General features: G+C 41.6%; 2 protein-coding genes and 5 non-coding genes across 10 annotated transcripts; 2 read left to right on the top strand and 5 right to left on the bottom strand.

Moving 5' to 3' along the window:
- Nucleotides 1-68: 68 nt before the first annotated feature.
- Trnad-guc lies at nt 69-140 on the bottom strand. The gene has a single exon. It is a non-coding gene; the product is annotated as a tRNA-Asp (tRNA).
- A 440-nt stretch (nt 141-580) lies between these two features.
- Nucleotides 581-652, bottom strand: Trnad-guc. The gene has a single exon. It is a non-coding gene; the product is annotated as a tRNA-Asp (tRNA).
- A 99-nt stretch (nt 653-751) lies between these two features.
- Trnad-guc lies at nt 752-823 on the bottom strand. Its single transcript has one exon. It is a non-coding gene; the product is annotated as a tRNA-Asp (tRNA).
- A 442-nt stretch (nt 824-1265) lies between these two features.
- On the bottom strand, nt 1266-1337 carry Trnad-guc. Its single transcript has one exon. It is a non-coding gene; the product is annotated as a tRNA-Asp (tRNA).
- A 270-nt stretch (nt 1338-1607) lies between these two features.
- On the bottom strand, nt 1608-1679 carry Trnad-guc. Its single transcript has one exon. It is a non-coding gene; the product is annotated as a tRNA-Asp (tRNA).
- A 1094-nt stretch (nt 1680-2773) lies between these two features.
- On the top strand, nt 2774-10538 carry LOC5520437 (neuronal acetylcholine receptor subunit beta-3). The gene is made up of 8 exons (XM_001640145.3): nt 2774-2940; nt 3208-3371; nt 3897-3941; nt 8302-8411; nt 8888-9120; nt 9204-9299; nt 9542-9830; nt 9997-10538. Exons 1-8 carry the CDS (start codon nt 2880-2882, stop codon nt 10499-10501), a joined length of 1503 nt encoding a protein of 500 aa, XP_001640195.2. The 5' UTR covers nt 2774-2879; the 3' UTR covers nt 10502-10538.
- Nucleotides 10539-12794: 2256 nt separating this feature from the next.
- LOC5520438 (neuronal acetylcholine receptor subunit alpha-7) lies at nt 12795-17883 on the top strand. Of its 4 annotated transcripts, XM_032365456.2 has the most exons (8): nt 12973-13260; nt 14929-15089; nt 15266-15310; nt 15473-15579; nt 16064-16296; nt 16701-16796; nt 16919-17219; nt 17339-17883. In XM_032365456.2, the coding sequence occupies exons 1-8, from the start codon at nt 13218-13220 to the stop codon at nt 17703-17705; spliced, it is 1353 nt and encodes a 450-aa protein (XP_032221347.1). In that variant the 5' UTR covers nt 12973-13217; the 3' UTR covers nt 17706-17883. The 4 variants fall into 4 exon arrangements, with proteins under 4 accessions (XP_032221346.1, XP_032221344.1, XP_032221347.1 ...); XM_032365455.2 differs by having other exon boundaries at nt 12795-13260; nt 15266-15579; nt 16064-16170; XM_032365453.2 differs by having other exon boundaries at nt 12795-13260; nt 15266-15579.
- The last annotated feature ends 2051 nt before the right edge of the window (nt 17884-19934 follow it).

Raw genomic sequence — 19934 nt, 5'->3', positions numbered from 1 at the left:
TAACATACACCCAAGAATCGGAAAAGATCGATAAAACACTTTACTAAATGGACAAAAAATAATTCCACCTCCCCGGCGGGGAATCGAACCCCGGTCTCCCGCGTGACAGGCGGGGATACTCACCACTATACTACCGAGGACCTGACCACGATGGAAGAACGTCAATAAAGGTAACATACATCAAGAAATTGGAAAAGATTGATAAACACTCAACTTAATGGACAAAAATAATGCGCACTCCCCGGCGGGGTATTGAACACCGGTCTCCTGCGTGACATGCGGGGATACTCAAAACTATACTACCGAGGACCTGACCACGATAGAAGACCGTCAATAAAGATAACATACACCCAAGAATCGGAAAAGATCGATAAAACACTTACTCAATGGACGAAAAATAATGCGCACTCCCCGGCGGGGAATTAAAACCCCGGTCTCCTTCGTGACAGGCGGGGATACTAACCACTATACTACCAAGGACCTAACCACGAAGGAGGACCGTCAATAAAGATAACATACATCTAAGAATCGGAAAAGATCGATAAAGCACTTAACTCAATGGGATAAAAAATAATGCGCACTCCCCGGCGGGGAATCGAACCCTGGTCACCCGTGTGACAGGCGGGAATACTCACCACTATACTACCGAGGACCTGACCACGAAGGAGGACAGTCAATAAAGATAACATACATCCAAGAATCGGAAAAGATCGATAAAACACTCAACTCAATGGACAAAAAATAATGCCACCTCCCCGGCGGGTAATCGAACCCCGGTCTCCCGCGTGACAGGCGGGGATACTCACCACTATACTACCGAGGACCTGACCACGAAGGAGGACCGTCAATAAAGATAACATACACCCAAGTATCGGAAAAGATCGATAAAACACTCAACTAAATGGACAATAAAATAATGCGCACTCCCAGGCGGGGAATCGAACCCCTGTCTCCCGCGTGACAGGCGGGGATACTCACCACAATACTACAGAGGACCAGACCACGATGGAAGACCGTCAATAAAGATAACATATATCCAGAAATTGGAAAGGATCGATAAAACACTCAACTCAACGGACGAAAAAGTATGCTCACAACCCGGCGGGGAATTGAACCCCGGTCTCCTGCGTGACAGGCGGGGATACTCACCACAATACTACCGAGGACCTGTCCACGAAGTTGGACCGTCAATAAAGATAACATACATCCAAGAATCCGAAACGACCAATAAAAAACTCAACTAAACAAACAAAAAATAATGCTCACTCCCCGGCGGGGAATTGAACCCCGGTCTCCCGCGTGACAGGCTGGGATACTCACCACTATACTACCGAGGACCTGACCACGAAGGAGGATCGTCATTAAAGATAACATACACGCAAGAATCGGAAAAGATCGATAAATCACTCATCTCAATGGACAAAAAAGTATGCTCACAACCTGGCGGGGAATCGAACCACGGTCTCACTCGTGATAGGCGGGGATACTCACCACTATACTACCCATGACCTGATCACGATGGAGGACCGTCAATAAAGATAACATACATCCAAGAATCTGAAACAATCAATAAAACACTTAACTAAATAAACAAAAAATAATGCACACTCCCCGGCGGGGAATCGAACCCCGGTCTCCCGCGTGACAGGCGGGAATACTCACCACTATACTACCGAGGACCTGACCACGAAGGAGGACCGTCAATAAAGGTAACATTTATCCAAGATCTGAAACGATCGATAAAACACTTAATCCAATGGACAAAATATAATGCGCACTCATGGCGGGGAATCGAACCCCGGTCTCCGGCTTGACAGGCGGAGATACTCACCACTCAACTGTATTGCCACTTTCCCCTTGAATGAGCATTCGTTAAAGTATTAAACATCTTGACTAGATGGCAGCCCTAAAAGCCCCAAAGGTTTAAAAGTTTGTTTCAGTAAGTGTATTTTGTGTGACCATTAGATAAGCTAATACAACGCATTCTATTGGCACTTTCTGGGCTAGTGTGTCAGAGTCTGTTTTTGTGCCACCGTGTCATGAGCGGTGGAACTGTGTGTGTGTGTGTGTGTGGGGGGTTCTTCCCCCTCCCCCCCCCCCCCCCCCCCCTCACTAATGGCCCCCCAATTATTTGGTTTTGGGGGTACATCCCCCACCTCCCATTGGTTCTCTCGGAAACAAAATAAAAAGCTTAGGGGATGGCGGATCGTAGATAAAACAATTAAAATTTGTGTCGTGCGTCCCCAATATTTTTGGCTTCCGCCGCCAGCTGGTAGCAGTTCTCAAGGCGCAACTTAACTGGCCAGTTTTCTAAGTAAACGCCGAGGTGCGCATCACACAAACGGTGCACATTTCAGCCGATTGTTAAGGATTTCTTGGTTTTTGTCCTGAGATGTTAAAGCATATAATTAATGTTAACTTTTTCTCGGCATGATACTAACACATATAAAGGTGGTTGCTAGGTATTATCAAAGTATTACATAGGGGAAGCTTTACAGTGAAACAGAAAAGACTGATAATTGCTTCTTTTGATAAATAACATCAATTTTAAAATTAGACGAATTCTCTCGCGCGAGTAAAACGAAGACAGACAGAGCTATTTTTCACCAGATATCCTCATCATATACTTATACCCATTAATTTTCTCTCGGCATAATACTAACACAAATTAAGGTGGTTGCTATGTATTTATCAGGGTATTATATAAGTGGACGCTTTCCAGTAAAAAAAGGCTGATAATTACTTCATTTTGTATAAAACACCAACTGTGAAATCTTACGAATTCTTGCACGCGAGCCAAACGAAGAAGGAAATAAGGGCTAACCTTGAACCAAATACTTATCAGTCCTTTACTGAGAAGCTAAGGTCTCTGTTCTAAGATGCGGCTGAGAGCTCCTTGTTCGCACTATTTACTTCTTTGTTCATTCTTATGGCAAAACGGTATGTTATATCATGGTCGTTTTAGACAGAATGAAGAACTTTGCATTCCACTGAGTGGACTTCAAAAATTAGATCTGGCCATGTTTACAGTATTCAGATCGCAGAATATGCAAAACATATAGGTTTCCTTATTTTAGTTTGTATTGCTATTGTTCTTACGAGACATTTTCATTTTTTTTTCTCTTATTCGAGGATTTGTTATTTTGCTTTAATTATCATTATTTTATTATGCTACTTTTAATTAAGCAAATGAATGTCGATACTCAGGAGTGGGATTCGCAAGTATAGTGAAAAAAACAAATAATGAGAGGAGAGCTCTACGAGTGGAAAAGCTGAATGAATACGACCGCATTCTTGGCCCCATTATCCCAGGCAGTGCAAGCATTCTCACGCTGGAATTTTCTTTGAGAATCAACAAACTAGTCAAAGTGGTAAGTATCGTTACAACCACGCAAACAATTATTAAATAAAAAACCTTTAAAAATACCCTTTTGAGAAAAAGGAAATAAAGCTTTGACAGAACCACACGAAAGGAGGAACAAAGCCGAAAATGCCGGACTAAAATTTACTATTTTTCTGCAAAAATCAAGAGTTTTCTTAGGTTTAACGATTTCAGTACGTAGGATGTAACGTCTCTGTTCCTGACGACACTCCTACAGACACTTCGGACACCTTATATAAGTTTGCCGACAAGGAAGCGATGAATTTATCACGCCAAAGTTATAAGGAAGCGATGAATTTATCACGCCAAAGTTATAAGGAAGCGATGAATTATCGCGTCTCGATACTGGATATTAATTGCTGTAGATTTCCCCTGGTGTAGGATTTGTTTGGGGATTTCTGGGAATGGTATGAAAAGAATAAACTGCGCGAATTTGCATGAAACAGGTTGAACTATTCAAGATCGACAAATCCAACCTGCACATCACTCTGATACATAAATATTTATTTCGCAGGACACAAAGAATCAAGTTATAGTACTGGATGTGTGGGTTTTTCAGGTGCGGCCCAAAAAAAAATAGTTTACAATTTATTTTTGAATTTTGTTGAATTAAAAATGTAAATCCAATAGTATACATATAAACCTGGACTAGTCCCAAATCAGTTCAAACTAGTCTTAAGACCAGCGGTCTGAGTTCGTCGAGATTTCTCGGAAAAATGATGTTTGGGCGCCCTAGCTCAAAATTAAACTGGTAATAGGTATGGGTGACCTCAGTATACTGTGAAAGCTTGAAGCAATTTGGATAAATATTTTTGGCGATAGAAGCCAAAAAGTAATTTTTAGTCTCCCGCACCCGGATTTGAGACAATTTCGTGGTTGTTAGAAAAAGACTAAAAACCGGTTCGCAACGCGTGATAAAACATTTGCAGCTTATATAAACCTAAATAATAGATAATAAGGAACTCCCAGGCTGAAAGATAAGCTGTTCTGTCAGCAGCTTATTATTTTACGCGATTTTATTTTATTTTACGTTTTTAGATGACTTTGAAAAGCCCTGAAATGATCGTGTAATATCGCCGATGAGATGTGGATTTGGCAAAAATGATTGCATTCATCGAAAAGAACATCATTTCTACGTTTGATATGTGAAATAAAACTTAGGGGCAAATAAAATCCGACTTTTTTACAAGCCGAAATATGACCCCCACTTGACCCTAATTATAAACAAATGCCGACTACTGTATCGGGTTTTCCGCATTCAAACAACGCCTTCAAATCTCCAGAAAAACAAGAAAGAGCGCTCAAATCAAAAGAAATATACTGTCGGCAATACTAAAATTTAATGGTAATAATTTCATAGCATTTATTGCATTAAATTGCGGTTTTTAGGCTCGCGTGATACTATTTTGTTTGCAGCCATGCATACGTAATTAAAAGGTGACAAACAAAGCGACAAGCATAAAATACCTCACCATGACTGCAATAAGACTTTTCTGATAATTACTTATTGAAAAAGAAAAACGTCCAAAAGAAGAAAATGAGAGTTTTGCATGTTTTTATTTAATTAACAAGCGATACTGGCAGAATTTTGTACAGTTTTAAATTGTAATTAAACAAAAAGCTTGATCAAATTGTCAAAATTCGCTTATTTTCGAAGCCTTTGTTCAACTACAAATTTGATCAAATAAAAATACAAATTATGCAAGAACGCTGAGACATTTGCGATATTGAGGCCTCTCACCGTAAGCTGATCTCCTTTTTAGTAAAAGAGAGTATCGAAGTGTAATAACTTACTCTGGTCTTCACAACAGAACACACGATTACCGAAAAAATATAATCGGGACCCAAGAAATCGTGGATTTATTTTGCGCAACTACATCTTTGAATAACATCCACGAGCGTGGCTACAAAAGAAGCTTTGCGTCGGGTTGCTCCGCGCACTTGAAGCTCCAGCTCTTTTCAGATAGTGGGAAGGGTGGCCACTTAAAGAAAGGTGAGCCTGGACCTGGAGTACAAGTGGCACAAGTCGATGCCGTTCACTTCTATTGGGTGATTTAGTTGGTATTCATCTAGGATGGCAGCTCTCGTACGGAAGTAGGCGGCTGCCTCCTCCGCAGCCTCTGCAGTCTCCGCATCCTGTGTTATTTTCGGGAAAAATACACCTGTACATGGCCCGGTAATAGGAACTCGCTGATTTAATCGGCGTTCCCCTGTATAGAGATGCAGCTTGTTGATTCTATCACTTCATTCCCAATTAATGGTACGCCCCCCTCCTCCCCCGACTACTTTTTGGTGGTAGCCAAGCTTGCCGGGAAGGGGGACTCCGATAAAAACAGACGTGGGTGATCGTCGGCAAAATTGATTGTACTCCGTTAGGGATGGCACATTAGGCGTGGTCAACAGAAATTATTTCCTCTAAGAGATGGGAAAATTGGGTGAGGTCGAAGGAATTTTTTCCCCCAAGGGATAGCAGAATCGAAAAAAAACCGTTTAACACCCCCTTAGGGATAGCAATTAATCGAATTTTATACCCTAAGAGATAACAGAATGGAAAAAAACGTTTAACACACACTTTACACCCTAGGAGATAGCAAAATCTGAAAAATCCTCCAACACCCCCTAAGAGATGGCAGTTGGTAGAAATTTTATACCCTAAAAGATATGACGATTACCCCCGTCTACATTTTTAGAGAGTCCCCCCCGGGCAAAGATATGCATTCCCCTTCTTTGGCAAACTCGCATTTGCCGTATAGTGTGTGCCGGTCTAACCAAGCCAAGCGTGTATAGCCTTTCACGCACTGGACAGCTGAATAGCTTTGTGGTAGGCTCTTCCTCGCTGCTGACTGCGGGTTCTGGCTCAGCGGCGTTCGCCCTGCGCTCGACAGCACGCTTGATGTCATCGAATTCACGGTCACTGAACGAGCCCGGAAACGTTGAAATCGATTGGTCAGATGCGGCTTGAAGGCTCTCTCTCCTCTTCCCCTCCCACTCCCCTCGTTTTTCATTTTTGCTCAAATCCAAGATGGTGGCTATAATACACCGGGTAAACGCCCCCCCCCCCCCCCCTTATTGAAGGCTTTTCAAATATTATTCTTTTTCCAAATGGTACCTATGGTTGAGCAAGCCACACCTTCCCCCTCCTCAGTCCTCTAGTCCTATGATCTCCTGCCTGAGACTAGTAAAGAAGCGCTTATAGCGAGTAATTACCTGCTTGCAATAAGCGTTTACTGCACCTTACGCGCAATGATAGAATCCTGCGTTGTCTTGGTTGTAGTATGCCGGTAAAGTGAATAGTGAAAGCGATTTTTTTACTGGTTAACAAGCCAATCGATTGGCCAGGACACAATTTGGACGGCTGTTTATCCCGGCCAGACAAACTTTGTCCTCCTAGTGCGATTAGGCCCTAAGTTAACGCGCGAAAAAATGAAAACAGAAAAGTAACCTCAAAATTTACCTAGGGAGCTTTTTTGGACATATGCTCCCTGACAAGAATGGATTTTTTTTGGTATTATTGAAAACAATAGTAAAAAGCATCAACTGTTATTTTTTCTTACTTTCTTTTTGTAACTCAATTTACCTGGGGAATGGAAATTGGTTGGTTATATAATAAACAATAGTAGAAAAGCTTCATCTGTTATTTTTTCTTGATTTCTTTGTATGAACGCTTGTTGAATAAATTAACTCTTCGAATTTGCATAACAACACGACAATCAGAAGATGGTACGCGTTTCTAGTCCACGAAAGTAGGGAACGAAAGAAAATATTATAATGCTTATAGAACGAGGGATGGATAGAAATAAATATAGGACGATTTAAGAATAACTTTCGTGGGAAAAAGTTTGGAGATGCTCATGAAGCGGAAGAATAAAGAACCGGAAGTTTTTAGTGCCGATAATAATTATCATGCATGCGGATTGTACTTAAAAATGTTATGAAAATATAATCTTGAAAAGCATATAAACATCAGAGAGACAAGAATATTTGATGAAATACCAGTATTTTCAAGAATTATATTGCATCCTTTTTTTTTGGGAGTTTTAATTGTTATTTATAAGTTTTTGGTAGCGAGGCATTAAAAAGTGAGTGTCGGCATTTGTTTATAATTAGGGTTAAGTGGGGGTCATATTTCGGCTTGTAAAAAAGTCGGATTTTATTTGCCCCTAAATTTAATTTCACATATCAAAAGTAGAAATGATGCTCTTTTCGATGAATGCAAACATTTTTGCCAAATCCACATCTCATCGGCGATATTACACAATTATTTCAAGGCTTTTCAAAGTCATCTAAAAACATAAAATAAAATAAAATCGCGTAAAATAATAAGGTGCTGACAGAACAGCTTATCTTTCAGCCTGGGAGTTCCTTATTATCTATTCTTTAGGTTTATATAAGCTGCAGTTGTTTTATCACGCGTTGCGAACCGATTTTTAGTCTTTTTCTAACAACCACGAAATTGTCTCAAATCCGGGTGCGGGAGACGAAAAATTACTTTTCGGCTTCCATCGCTAAAAATATTTATCCAAATTGCTTCAAACTTTCAGAGGATACCATGGTCACCCATACCTATTACCAGTTTAATTTTGAGCTAGGGCACCCAAACTTCATTTTTCCGAGAAATCTCGACGAACTCAGACCGCTGCTCTTAAATACAATTCTCCTTTATATATTGTGTAGGATATGTTTTTTATCAGAGCAGCATATTGTTGGGGCCTACCTATGAGGAGCGGGCACCATATAAACCAACATATGATGGCGGGTGAATTCTAGCTCCCACATTTCAAGACAGGGGAGGGGATTGATTAATAACAACAACAACAACAACGTCTATATTAAGAATAAAAATACCATCTGGAATATACGTGCTTCTCCTGACTGTCATTTTTATATATACTAATTATAATTTTTGTGTATTTTTTTAGAGGTGGAATGATGTATTTCTTAAATGGCGCGGAGAGGCGAAATACCAAGTTACTAAAACACGCTTCAGTCCTCAGGAAATCTGGGTTCCTGATGTCGCACTCATCAACAAGTAAGAAATCTTAACCTAAAAAGGCAAGGCTGCATTCTAGGGAAAGAGTCGGTATGCGCGCACAAACTTTAAATCGGGATTTTCTTACCCCGATTGTAGTTGCGTGATTTATTGACAAAATCGGGAGGGTTAGACACAGTGCTCGAGTTGCCTGCGTTCAAATATTAAAATTGCAAGTCCGCGAAAACAAATTACTCAAGGATACCAATGGGGTTGTACGCTAATAGTAATGGTTCCAGTACTATTATAGAGTTCTATACAGATAGTAATAGTGTTCCCATACCGCCCCTATGATGTTCGAATATTGTATCAATATTTGCCTTATAATACCCTCCCAGTCCTATTGTATTCCTGCCATAGAATTAGGTTATGCACGGACCTCGAGTGCGCCCTTGCGCTGAAAGATGCAATAAGATGAGAAAGAGCTAATTCACATGATCACAGCTCTCACCTTTCCGACTCGTCTCACATTTCAGCGCAGATAAGTCGGTGCGTCTTGCGGGCGGTCCTGAGCTGTTCAAAACAGATTTGAATGTTTGGCAAGGTGGAAAAGTGGAATGGGTGGCGCCTGCTTCATTCACCAGCGATTGCAAGCTGAGGGTGCGATACTGGCCGATAGATGACCAGTTCTGTACACTAACGTTTTCCTCATGGACGTACGATGACCAGGAGATAATCATAGAAACGGATGACAGCGAATTGACAAGGGGTAGGGATGCGGTTGATAACAAAGTGGCCCGCTAAGGTATTGTACAAGAATTTCAACTGAATGATGCTCTAATTGTTTGACAGATCATCTGCATAACAGCCAATGGGACATTATCAACATCACAGCCCAAACAGGGCTTCTTGATCACAACAATTGCTGTAACCAGAACTTCAGCTCAGGTCAGTGCACATCAATCAGCAGATCAAGAAATAGATATGAATGAGAGGACGGCTAAGAAAGGCTAGAAAAAGAGAATACAGAGATACCAATTGTGCAAAGTCCTTAATCAGACTTCATTTTAAATATTTAATAGCTTTCCAGAACCGCGCCGGAGAAAAAAGTAATGACACGATGCATCGATGATAAGTGTTTTTTTCCTAAATCATCTTACACCCTTCTGTTTCTTTATTGACGGTTTCAGTGAGCTACACGATCCACATGCGTCGTAAGCCGCTCTTCCTGCTCTTCTTCCTGGCCTCACCAGCGGTCATCCTGGTTGCGCTGAGTCTCGCCAGCTTCGCTATCCCGGCCGAGAGCGGTGAAAGGATCGGCTTCGTCACTACTATCCTACTCGCCATGATGGTCTTCCTGCTGCTGCTGCCCGAGTACATTCCGGACAATGCCGACGAGCTTCCGATCATCGGTATCCTGTTGGTTATCACAATGGTCGTCATCACCGCCGTGCTTCTCGCCACCATCTTCGTTCTCAGGTAAGTATTCTTCGAGTGCGTGTGGATAGAGGTCAATCAAGTGCGTGTAAAGGGAGGGGTGGGGGACAATCGATTTCGTGTGGAGGGAAGGAGATATTTTGTAAATAAGAGTCATGGTAATGTAAAGGAAAATAGGAAAAACTAATGTGGAATTTTGTAAATATAGGTTCTATCATCATGCTGGGCAACCCTCCCCGTTCATCAAGGGACTTCTGAATTTTCAAATCTTCAAAAAGAAGCAGAACCGAAAAGTCGAGAAGGACACGAAGAACAGTTTTGTAAACGACGTTCACTTCAACGAGGACGACGCGCAATCATCGATTGAGCTGAAAGACCTTGAAAATCAAACCGAAGTCCACGGTGAATATGATGAGGAATTGAAAGGGCAAACCGCGCATGCTCACCCCGCGTGTCCGCCTGCCCATTTTCTTAAGAGGTGCCTATTTCTTGACTGCTGCACGCGAAAGAAAAACCGCGTAGATATCGGCATCGTGGGAGAGGCTCGGCCAAACGACCGAGACACACAAGCCTCTGGATCAAATGAAAGTTGCTGTGATGACGATCAGCTGGTGACCTGGCAAGACTTGTCCGTTCGTCTGGATGCGATCATGTTCTTTGCTGTCCTGGTAATGTCCTTGATCGCCTGCTCGCTGATCTATGTTTTGCGTTAGGTCTAGCTCACGTTTCGTAGATCCAAATAACCAACAAGAAAGAAGTATGTACGATGCACATGTAACAATTAAAAAACGTACAATCCATACAGGATATACAGTGCAAATAGCAGATGGAAGCATTGAATATTGCGACACATGCTTAATGATCACGCCCTTACTTACTCTCGCTTTCCGCCATATTTTCGCCATGCGTAGTAGTGTCGACTTCCAGTCAAATCCTTGCGCACTCTGTTAATTCCTCCCAAAACATTGGAAGCCAGCCCACAACAGACCCGAGATTTGCTAATCATTTACATAGCTCTTATAAAGTGCGCTGTCCGTGATCCACTCGCCCCGAAGGTACGCCGAGATAAAGCGACCTCGGCAGTGCACTGGGTCTTCGAGCATGTCGTAACACTCTAGTGCCCCGAAGAAAGGCCGAGTTGGAGCGACCACAAAGTCGTGCTCCGAGGGTACGCCGAGATAAAGCGACCTCAGCAGTGCACTGGGTCTTTGAGCATGTCCGTAACACTCTCGTTCCCCGAAGAAAAGCCGAGTTAAAGCGACTACAAAGTGCGCTCAGTCTCCGAACATGTCCGTCACCTTTTCGTGCCTCGAAGGAACGCCGAGGAGATCGATCTCAAAGTGTCCCCGAGCATATCTTTGACCCTGTACTCGTCTAAACCGTCATTTTCTTCTTGTACATAAATAGTTACATTGCATGTACACCTGTAAGCTACCAATATTCTTTATGAAACTGATGCGAAAAGGAGTGGTTATAGTATACTAGCGTTATAGCGTTATCATTAACTATTATTAGTATCCTATTTACTCGTGATTTATTTTATGATGACAAGTATTTTTAATGCTCTCAAATAACAGACTCCTGGTCGTTTCTTAAATATACATATCATTATAATAGTTAGTACTAACTATGCCATTACTAAATAGCATTACGAGCTGTTTTGCTTTTTATCATGATTAGGATAATATCGTTACATTGATTACTAATGCTAAATTGTTTTATTTTACAATGCTTCTATAGGCTTGTAGATCCACATAGGATAGGTGCCTAGTCTAAGTAAAACAAAAATAGCTGCCTCTTTGCTTGTGATACATGCGGTTTCATTATTCAAAATCAGCACTGAAGTCACGCCAATGATTGGCTATTTAAAAAGCACGAAATGTGATTCCGTTAGTTTGAATGACGGAAGACAGGGAGCGGTTTAGCAGTAGGAAGCTATTGAGTAGAGCTTGCAGAATATTGCAGTAATGATATTGCAACTGTTATTATTACTACTACTCTGTATGTATAGAATTTTTAACTTATTACATTTCGATAATTTATCATGCATGCTATTGTAAACATTTGTTAACACGTGGAAAGGATTATGTACGATAATTCAAGCAAATGTCACGCAGTGAATGATGATGGCCAAGCATTTCATTTTTGGTTATGATCCTTTACGTGCTTCTTTTTTTTTTTTTTTTTTGGGGGGGGGGGGGGGGAGGAGAACCCCAAACACTTATGGATTTCAAATTAAACTTCGTTAGACTTCTTAAATTAAAGGTACTTATGGGATATTTTCATAAGACGGGTGGTGATAAGGGGATGGTGACATTTGCCCCTACTCACAAAATACATTGGAATATATTATAAGAACTGGTGGTGGTATTCAGTGGTGGATCTAGCCTTTCGCTGAAGGGGGGGGGGGGGTGGCCAAATAACAAAGGGCAGGGGGATTAGATTATTTGTTTATGCATTTGGCTTTCGGGCAACCAAAAGGGGGGGATTAAGGCGGGGATCTACCTGAAACTCACTACAGACATCAAATTTTTTTATCAATATCATATTCAGCTAAACCCTCCCCCTAGATCCGCTACTGGTATTTGCGTTTTTACTGTTTGCATAATAAACTAAAGATTGCATGGGGGTTTGCTATAATTATTCGCATTAGATTTTGAAGGATTAAACTTTTCCAACCCTTTCTGCGCTATAACTGACTGCGAGCAGGGCTGGACTACTGGTATAAAAACATTACGTCTTTTTTATCAACTATCTAACAAAGCTTTGAGATCTCAGCAAAATGGAAAAAGTACCAGCTCATTATAATTTCAACCGGCCGACTCCAAAGATTTATGTTTCGTGTCATTGCCTGATGTGAAGTAAAATACTTTCAATGAACAAGTCGCTCTTATCTTAAATCAAGTTTTTGCACAATTGAGGACCTTATTTACTGAGCTTCCCTTCTCTTGCAAGGGTTTTTCAACACGGTCGGAACACTGCCAAGAAGTATATAGGTTCTAAAATGCATTTGAGGTGATTTTTAGTTTTAATATCTACTCACAGGGTCATTAAATGGAAAAAATAAGGCGGTATCTCGGGCGATACCAAAATGGGGCCATGTGAACCACTTTTTCGATTTTTGTTTTATAGCACATAGTAATAAATAGGTTTAAATTTAAAAAGTATAGAGAAAACATGAGACATAACTGCACTTTTAAAGGGAGAATTGCTGTATCAGATTTAACAGGTAGTTAACTAACTTTTCAAAATAAGGTGCTAATATTTATTAGTTAAATCCCTCCTTCTAACACTTGGCGGCGACAGGTGGCGCTTGGAGTCATTCCAGAAGACGGGTGATGCTATTTGCTCTCACGACAGATCGATCAAGTAAATTCTTGCAGGCTAATAGCAGGGGGCTCATAATACTTGCACTTGACGGTCACCAAGATGTTAAGGACAGAAACTTGTTTGCTCTTCCTCCTTTTACATGGTACGTGGTGATGTTAACATTATACATACTTTTTATTAGACCATTAGAGATCAAAAAGCATTAGCGAAGGTTTTAAAACTATCAAAAAAAGTAAACAGACATTAAATAGCAAGTATTTTCGTTTGGTACCCTCAAATACACAATAATATATATTATATTATATTATATATTATACTAATCTTGTTTTTTTAACCTGTGACTGGCTATATTTGTTACTCTCCGACATTGTACCCCTGTGGCGTTTAGACCTTAAGGTTGGGCATTTGCGGCAATGGAGTCACTAAGGTCGCAAACACCCTCTCTATGCTTGGCTTTTAGTCATGTGCCAGTGTATTAGGCAGCACAGCACAAACTATGTCACTTTTACCTGTTTGTTATGGCAAGGTAGCTAAGACAAGTAAACAAATCCTAGGAAATACTTTTTCAAAAAAAAAACTTTTTGAAAACATATACTCTAGAGGAATCCTCGGAAAGAAGATCTTGGTGTGTGATCTTGCTGTAGAGTAAAGGAAGGGTCAATATTTAACGGGGGGGGGGGGGGGGAGGGCTGCTATGTTTGGGGGAAGGTTGCAATTTTTTGAGCGCCGATTTGGGGGTTTAGGGTTTAGGGGAAGGCCTTATTTTTTTGAACAGGTGTTCTGATCAATTTCGAAGCCTCCTAATAGTCTGGAATTTCAAAATTTTCTGGGGAGAACCCAAGACTCCCTACAAATTAAATAAATAAATATGGTGGGCCTCTTGCCTACACATCCATGGCTACGTTTGACTGGCGCTTCTACTTGTTTTATCTTTTAAAGTTTCGGTTTTTCGAATTTCCGTGATTAATACAATACACCAAAAACTGGAATTCGGCTCTGCCAAATTTTCGTCTTTAATAAGACTTCTTCTGCCCTGAAGAAGTCTTAGGTTTTCACTTCCTTTCGTGAAATAGTGCTCCGAACCCGAAATAGTGCTCAGCGCAATAAGGACAAATGCTGAAAACAGCAATATTCAGGCCATCTCTCGGTTAACATAATAGAAAGCATTTTTTTCTTGACAAAGTGCCCAGTCTATTTTTTAGTACATCACGGCACCCGTAGCAAGAGTGCTTATACAATCATGGAATCTTTTGGTCCTCCTGGTAAAAATTACCGTACATAAAGAGTATCCCATGGCTAGACTATAATTTAAATAAAATAAACCGGATTTCAGGGGGTCTCTCCTCTAAGCATGTCCCGTTTTCTCAATATTCTGTACCTGAATAGTTTTTTCACTTCCTTTTCTGGGGGGGGGTGGGGGGAATTTTTGAACCGGAAAAAATTAAACTTTGCAGCCCCCCCGCGATAAATAATGACCCTTCCCTAAGTTGATTTCTTTTAATTGATCCTCGATTGGAAAACGTTTATAATCGGTCAAACATGTTTGTTTTTGTCAGTAAAATATCCTTAACTCTACTATTTGTCATCGTTTTTAAGGTTTTATTCTGCTGTGCGCTTGCGCTAAAAGAACTCACGGAAATAGACAAGTGCGTTTTGAAAGAATTCCCCGTTTCATAGCTTTGTATTGGGGCCATCAACGAAACAAAACAGAAATGGAACGTAAAACCATGGTGTACGTTTCACCATAGAGGGTAGCAAAATGACACAAGGCCTCATATGATAATGCTTCTTAACTCAACTTATTTCTTAGGGCTGGACTGCGCGAATATACAAGAGCAGAACGCTGTAAGAAAAGCCCTGCGAGCGGACCTACTGAAGGACTATGACCGAATTGTGGGGCCGGTTTCACACTCACCAAGAAGCCTTCTCGAACTGACATTTGTTTTAAAAATCACTAAACTTAACAAAGTGGTAAGAAAAACCGCTGGCGTTTAAAAATATCTTAATTCGATTCCTTTGGGGCTTTGGAAGGGAAGCAGAGAAAGAAGGGGAGGGACGGGTAATCTACGGATCGACACGTTGATCCAAAATTATCAGGATGGCATGATACGCATGTATGCTATCTTTTAGTCTAAATTTGTTTGCAGGACACAAAGAACCAGGTGATCAGCGTGAATGCGTGGGTTTTCCAGGTGAGATGTAAAGGCTTAACTAGGACGAAGTTGTACGGGAAAAACACACCCCGCAGATACAACAGAAGAACCGATATAACTGAGACCTCCATGGAGGCGACTTATTTCCTTGTTTCACACTGTATATTTGAGATCAATGCGCACAACTTGGTATTTTCACAGCAATGGAAAGACCCTTCCCTTCAATGGGACAAAGCGAAGTACAACCTCCATAAAACGCGCTTCAGCCCCAAAGAAATTTGGGTTCCAGACGTTTCACTTATTAACAAGTAAGAGAATGCGTTTAAAGTCTCTTCAGAAGAAAACATAGATATTCAAATGTACGAATTTAGTAGCTAATATCACCAGGTAGACGACCCAGATAGCCGCCATACGACTTACGTGATCTTATCCGGTCCGGTTATAACTTATAAGGAAGCACAGAACATGTTGCCAAAATAATTTGATTGGTTAAACATCTGGAAAGAGCTATCTACATAGCTCAGGGATTGGTGCCCACGTAAGCATTAAGTCTGACCGATAAAACCCTAAGGCTAAGTTCAAACGTCGTATTATCCATGAGCCGTATTCAATGCAAATGCATGCAAATGAAGATGAAACAATCGCCTTGATTCATTAACGTTTGAACTTAGCCTAACAAAATTAAAAAAACAAAGAGACATAACTAAATGAAAAAACGAAATGGAGGGATGAAAACCGGAGAAAATTCCTCGCGGCTCTCATAATACTATTGAATTACTTGTGTTTACTCAGTGGTGATAAGCTGGTGCATGTGGCGGGTGGAGCCGAGCTGTTTAATGCAGACACGGTTGTTCGTCAGAGTGGGAAAGTTGACTGGATCGCGCAAGCTTCCTTCACCAGTACGTGTAACTTGAGGGTGCGATTCTGGCCAATGGATGACCAGTTCTGTACACTAACTTTCTCTTCCTGGACATATACCGAAAGTGAAATAGCCCTGAAAATGGATAACAGCGGATTGACAACGGGTAGGGTCTAAGCTTAGGGGCGTAGCCAGGTGGGTGGCCAAGGGGCCCGGGGCCCCTTTTCTAGCAGCCAAAAAAACAGTAAATGTATGAGACATTATTTAATACACGAGAAAATGCCTTGAAAGGGCCTTTTGGACCCCCTGCTACGCCGCTGGTTTTTTGAGGGGGGTGGGGTGTTCTAAGTGGTTTTAGCGAAGATAACGATGCCTTAACAATCATCTCTTAACTGCGAGTGAGAAAAGGGAGGAGCCAGGAAGAGGGGAATGAGGCAGAACGTTCCACTTTCCTCTGCTAGAACACGGCAAAGTAGGTTGGCGGCAAGCACCTGCACCTGCCTGTTTAGCTGTTATCAGCTTTCGTGATTTTTTATTAGTACCTTACAATTTCTTCCTATTGTTTAACAGGTCATCTGTCCAACAATGAATGGGATATTCTCAACATCACAGTCAAGAGGGGACTGCTGGATCACAACAACTGCTGTGACGCTAACTTTAGCTCAGGTAAATGTATATGAAAAAGAAAAAAAGGACGGGATTTTATGTCAAATTACCACACGAACTTTGTACAAGGAAGACTGTGTCAAAAACAATGTTGTTCAAAAGTCAATTGTTGACGGTTTCAGTGAGTTACACGATCCACATGCGTCGTAAGCCGCTCTTCCTGCTTTTCTACTTGGCCTCACCCGCAGTCATCCTGGCTGCGCTGAGTCTCGCCAGCTTCGCTATCCCGGCCGAGAGCGGTGAGAGGATCGGCTTCGTCACTACTATCCTACTCGCCATGATGGTCTTCTTGCTGCTGCTGCCCGAGTACCTTCCGGAGAATGCCGACGAGCTTCCGATCATCGGTATCCTGTTGGTTATCACCTTGATCATCATTACCACCGTGCTTCTCGCCACCATCTGTGTTCTCAGGTTTGTTGAGTGGTGAGTGTAGTTTACAGACTGGAGATGAAAATAAAGAGGAAAGATTTGCAATCTTATAGAAGCCAGGCAAGCGACAAAGCCATAGCCAAAGGCTTACCTCTATTATTCTGTTATCCCAGGTTCTATCATCACTCCGGAAAGCCCTCCAAGCTTGTCAAAACATTGCTGTTGTTCAACTGCTGCTCCAAGACGAAGCAGAACCGAAACCATGAGAAATGCGTCCATAACGGCAAGAGTGAGACCCGGAGCAAGAAGTCGGACGTACAACCTATGGAGCTGGAGGACATGGAGAATCCAAGGAGGCCCGAGGCCAAGGACGAGGAGCCTACTCTTGAGAAAGACATCGACATCCAAAGAGACGCCCCTCGCAATGATGAGAACAAAGTATCCTGGCAAGACGTGTCCGTCCGGGTAGACCGTGTCATGTTCGTCATTATCATAGCCACGTCAATGATTGCTTGCTACCTTGTGTATATTTGGCGATAGAAGTAGGTGTCTCCGAGCATACCATGCCATGCTTTAGTTACCGTGGCGACGTTAATAATCGCTTGCTATCATGTGAATATACGCGTTTCAAACGCGGGATGTGCGTTTTATTGCTTTTATAAAATAACTAAGACACAACATACCATAATCAAAGAAATAAAGAGATGCGTTCATTTTATTACGAATCTGACTCGTGATCAAACGTTGAGTGTGTCACGTTGGAACACAGGTAGCCCAAGCTCTTTATTTGTCCCTAATGATATTCACGGTAAACATAGGGCGAAAAACAAAATTAGTGAAAAATAAAAAATAAAAAACTTGTTGAAAAGACGTGTGTAGTCTTGTGCTGTGTTTATGTTTACTTTTTGCCGTTTTCTGGCCGTATTAAAGCGCCTTTTTCAAGATTCAAGATGATTGCATCTTGAACAGTACTGTTAATGTCGTAGCGTTTTCTGATGTTTGAAGATTTCATGCTGGTGATGAGCTTTCAAGCGGTGCAGGGTTCCCTGCCGGTGCGTAGGCACTAGGTTGACGAAATCTACTCCAAGCGCGTTTAGAACAACAGTTAAATAATATAAAGCCAAAGAAAACACCTACGCCTACAACTCCCAGCGTGTGTTATCATCTTCATATTCGTTGTGGTTAAAACATGCTTTACTGAAAGTTGGAGGGGACCTTCCTATAAAAAAATAAATATTTTTATGTCAAACCATTATAAAACGAAACATTATAACACGTGGCTATGCTCATCACCAGAGAGACTACGCCTTCCATAATTATAAAATTCAGCATCGCATTGTCGAGTGTTATAGGAAAGGCAGGTCTTTTGGGAACTGCAGTAACACGATGTATAAGATGACGAAGTACAAGATGATACTCTCCTTATGATACCTGAAGGGGGGTAAGACACGACACTCACCCAAACACAGAGCAACTAAAACTGCTAAACAAAAGTTCAACAGACAAATACTCACAGCAACTGGGATATCTCAAACTAGTAATACCTCACAATAGCAGACCATGTCCAAAGCAACTAAAAATCTGTTTGAGAAAGCATAATCCATTATCATAATAACTGAAACTCTAAGCATCTATTGCATCCAAGCATAATAAACCCAATCCAACACAAACCCAAACGCAATAATACCAATATAATAGTTCATCTCACCATCTAAAGAATCCAACACAACAGGTATACATCAGTCCGTCACCCACAGTAGTGCTGTAGTTTGGTATGTACTTGATTACCTAGATAAAGGTTTGTTCTTTCAATTGGATGTACCTCGTAGTGGAAACCGTCGATAGTTGTATGCCCAACTACCTGTCTCACACTAACAGAGAACCCATAAAGGGTCTTAATGGCGATAAGGTCATGGTACTTTTCTCTCACGAGGATCCCGTTGTTGATCATGCTTTTGGAGACAGCCCCATCCCTCTGAGTCACGTGCACTAGCTCGACATCTTTGGCATTGATTGTTCTCGTGAGGGGAGGTATGAAGCTTTCGGGGAGCACCAAGAAGCAGCTGCTGTCCATGATGAAACAAGACGAAGTTTGACACGTAGGATAAGAGTCCAACAGCAAGCTGTAATAAGAGAGTAGGCCTGTAAGATAGGAGTTTGGTTTGGCAAGGATCTTTAGCCGACCGGAGCTTTCCGTTTTGAGCTTTCCACTATTGGTTTTATCACGGGCTCGTACAACCGAGCTTATGTCGTGACTAGGCTCAAATAGATTGAACGAAAGATAATGGTAATGGTTCTATGGTGAAAAAACATTTGTTGTTCACTGTAATAAAAAATTCCTGCCGCTTCCAAAGGGTATCTCTCAACTAAACAATGCATAAACTCATAAGTGTTATACTATACACTATGTTTTTTACCCTTGCGCATCAAACGTATGCTATGTATTTGACGCACCTTTTAAGATAAAATACCGAGCAATCAGCCCCCATAACCGCCATTACATCATCAGACGGGGAATGAACGTTGCTTGGGTTGCCTTTGTAGATAGCGAAGGACATTGGCACCATGGGTCCTGCCCCGGAGACATTTAGGTAAGGTGTAGATAATGCTAACTTGCCACTGTTCCTTACTGCGCGCGTTACCTGAAAAGGTAGGAAGTACACTTAGTAATAATGCAATGGCGGTGGCGGCAAGGAGGAGAGAGAGAGAGAGAGAGGGGGGGGGGGGAGTGTGTGAGAGAGAGAGGGGGGGGAGTGTGTGTGTGTGAGA

This window comes from Nematostella vectensis, chromosome 1 (assembly GCF_932526225.1).
Source record: "Nematostella vectensis chromosome 1, jaNemVect1.1, whole genome shotgun sequence".
Lineage (NCBI taxonomy): Eukaryota > Metazoa > Cnidaria > Anthozoa > Actiniaria > Edwardsiidae > Nematostella > Nematostella vectensis.
Note: the sequence above shows the minus strand (reverse complement) of the source record. Positions and strands in the feature narration are given on the sequence as shown.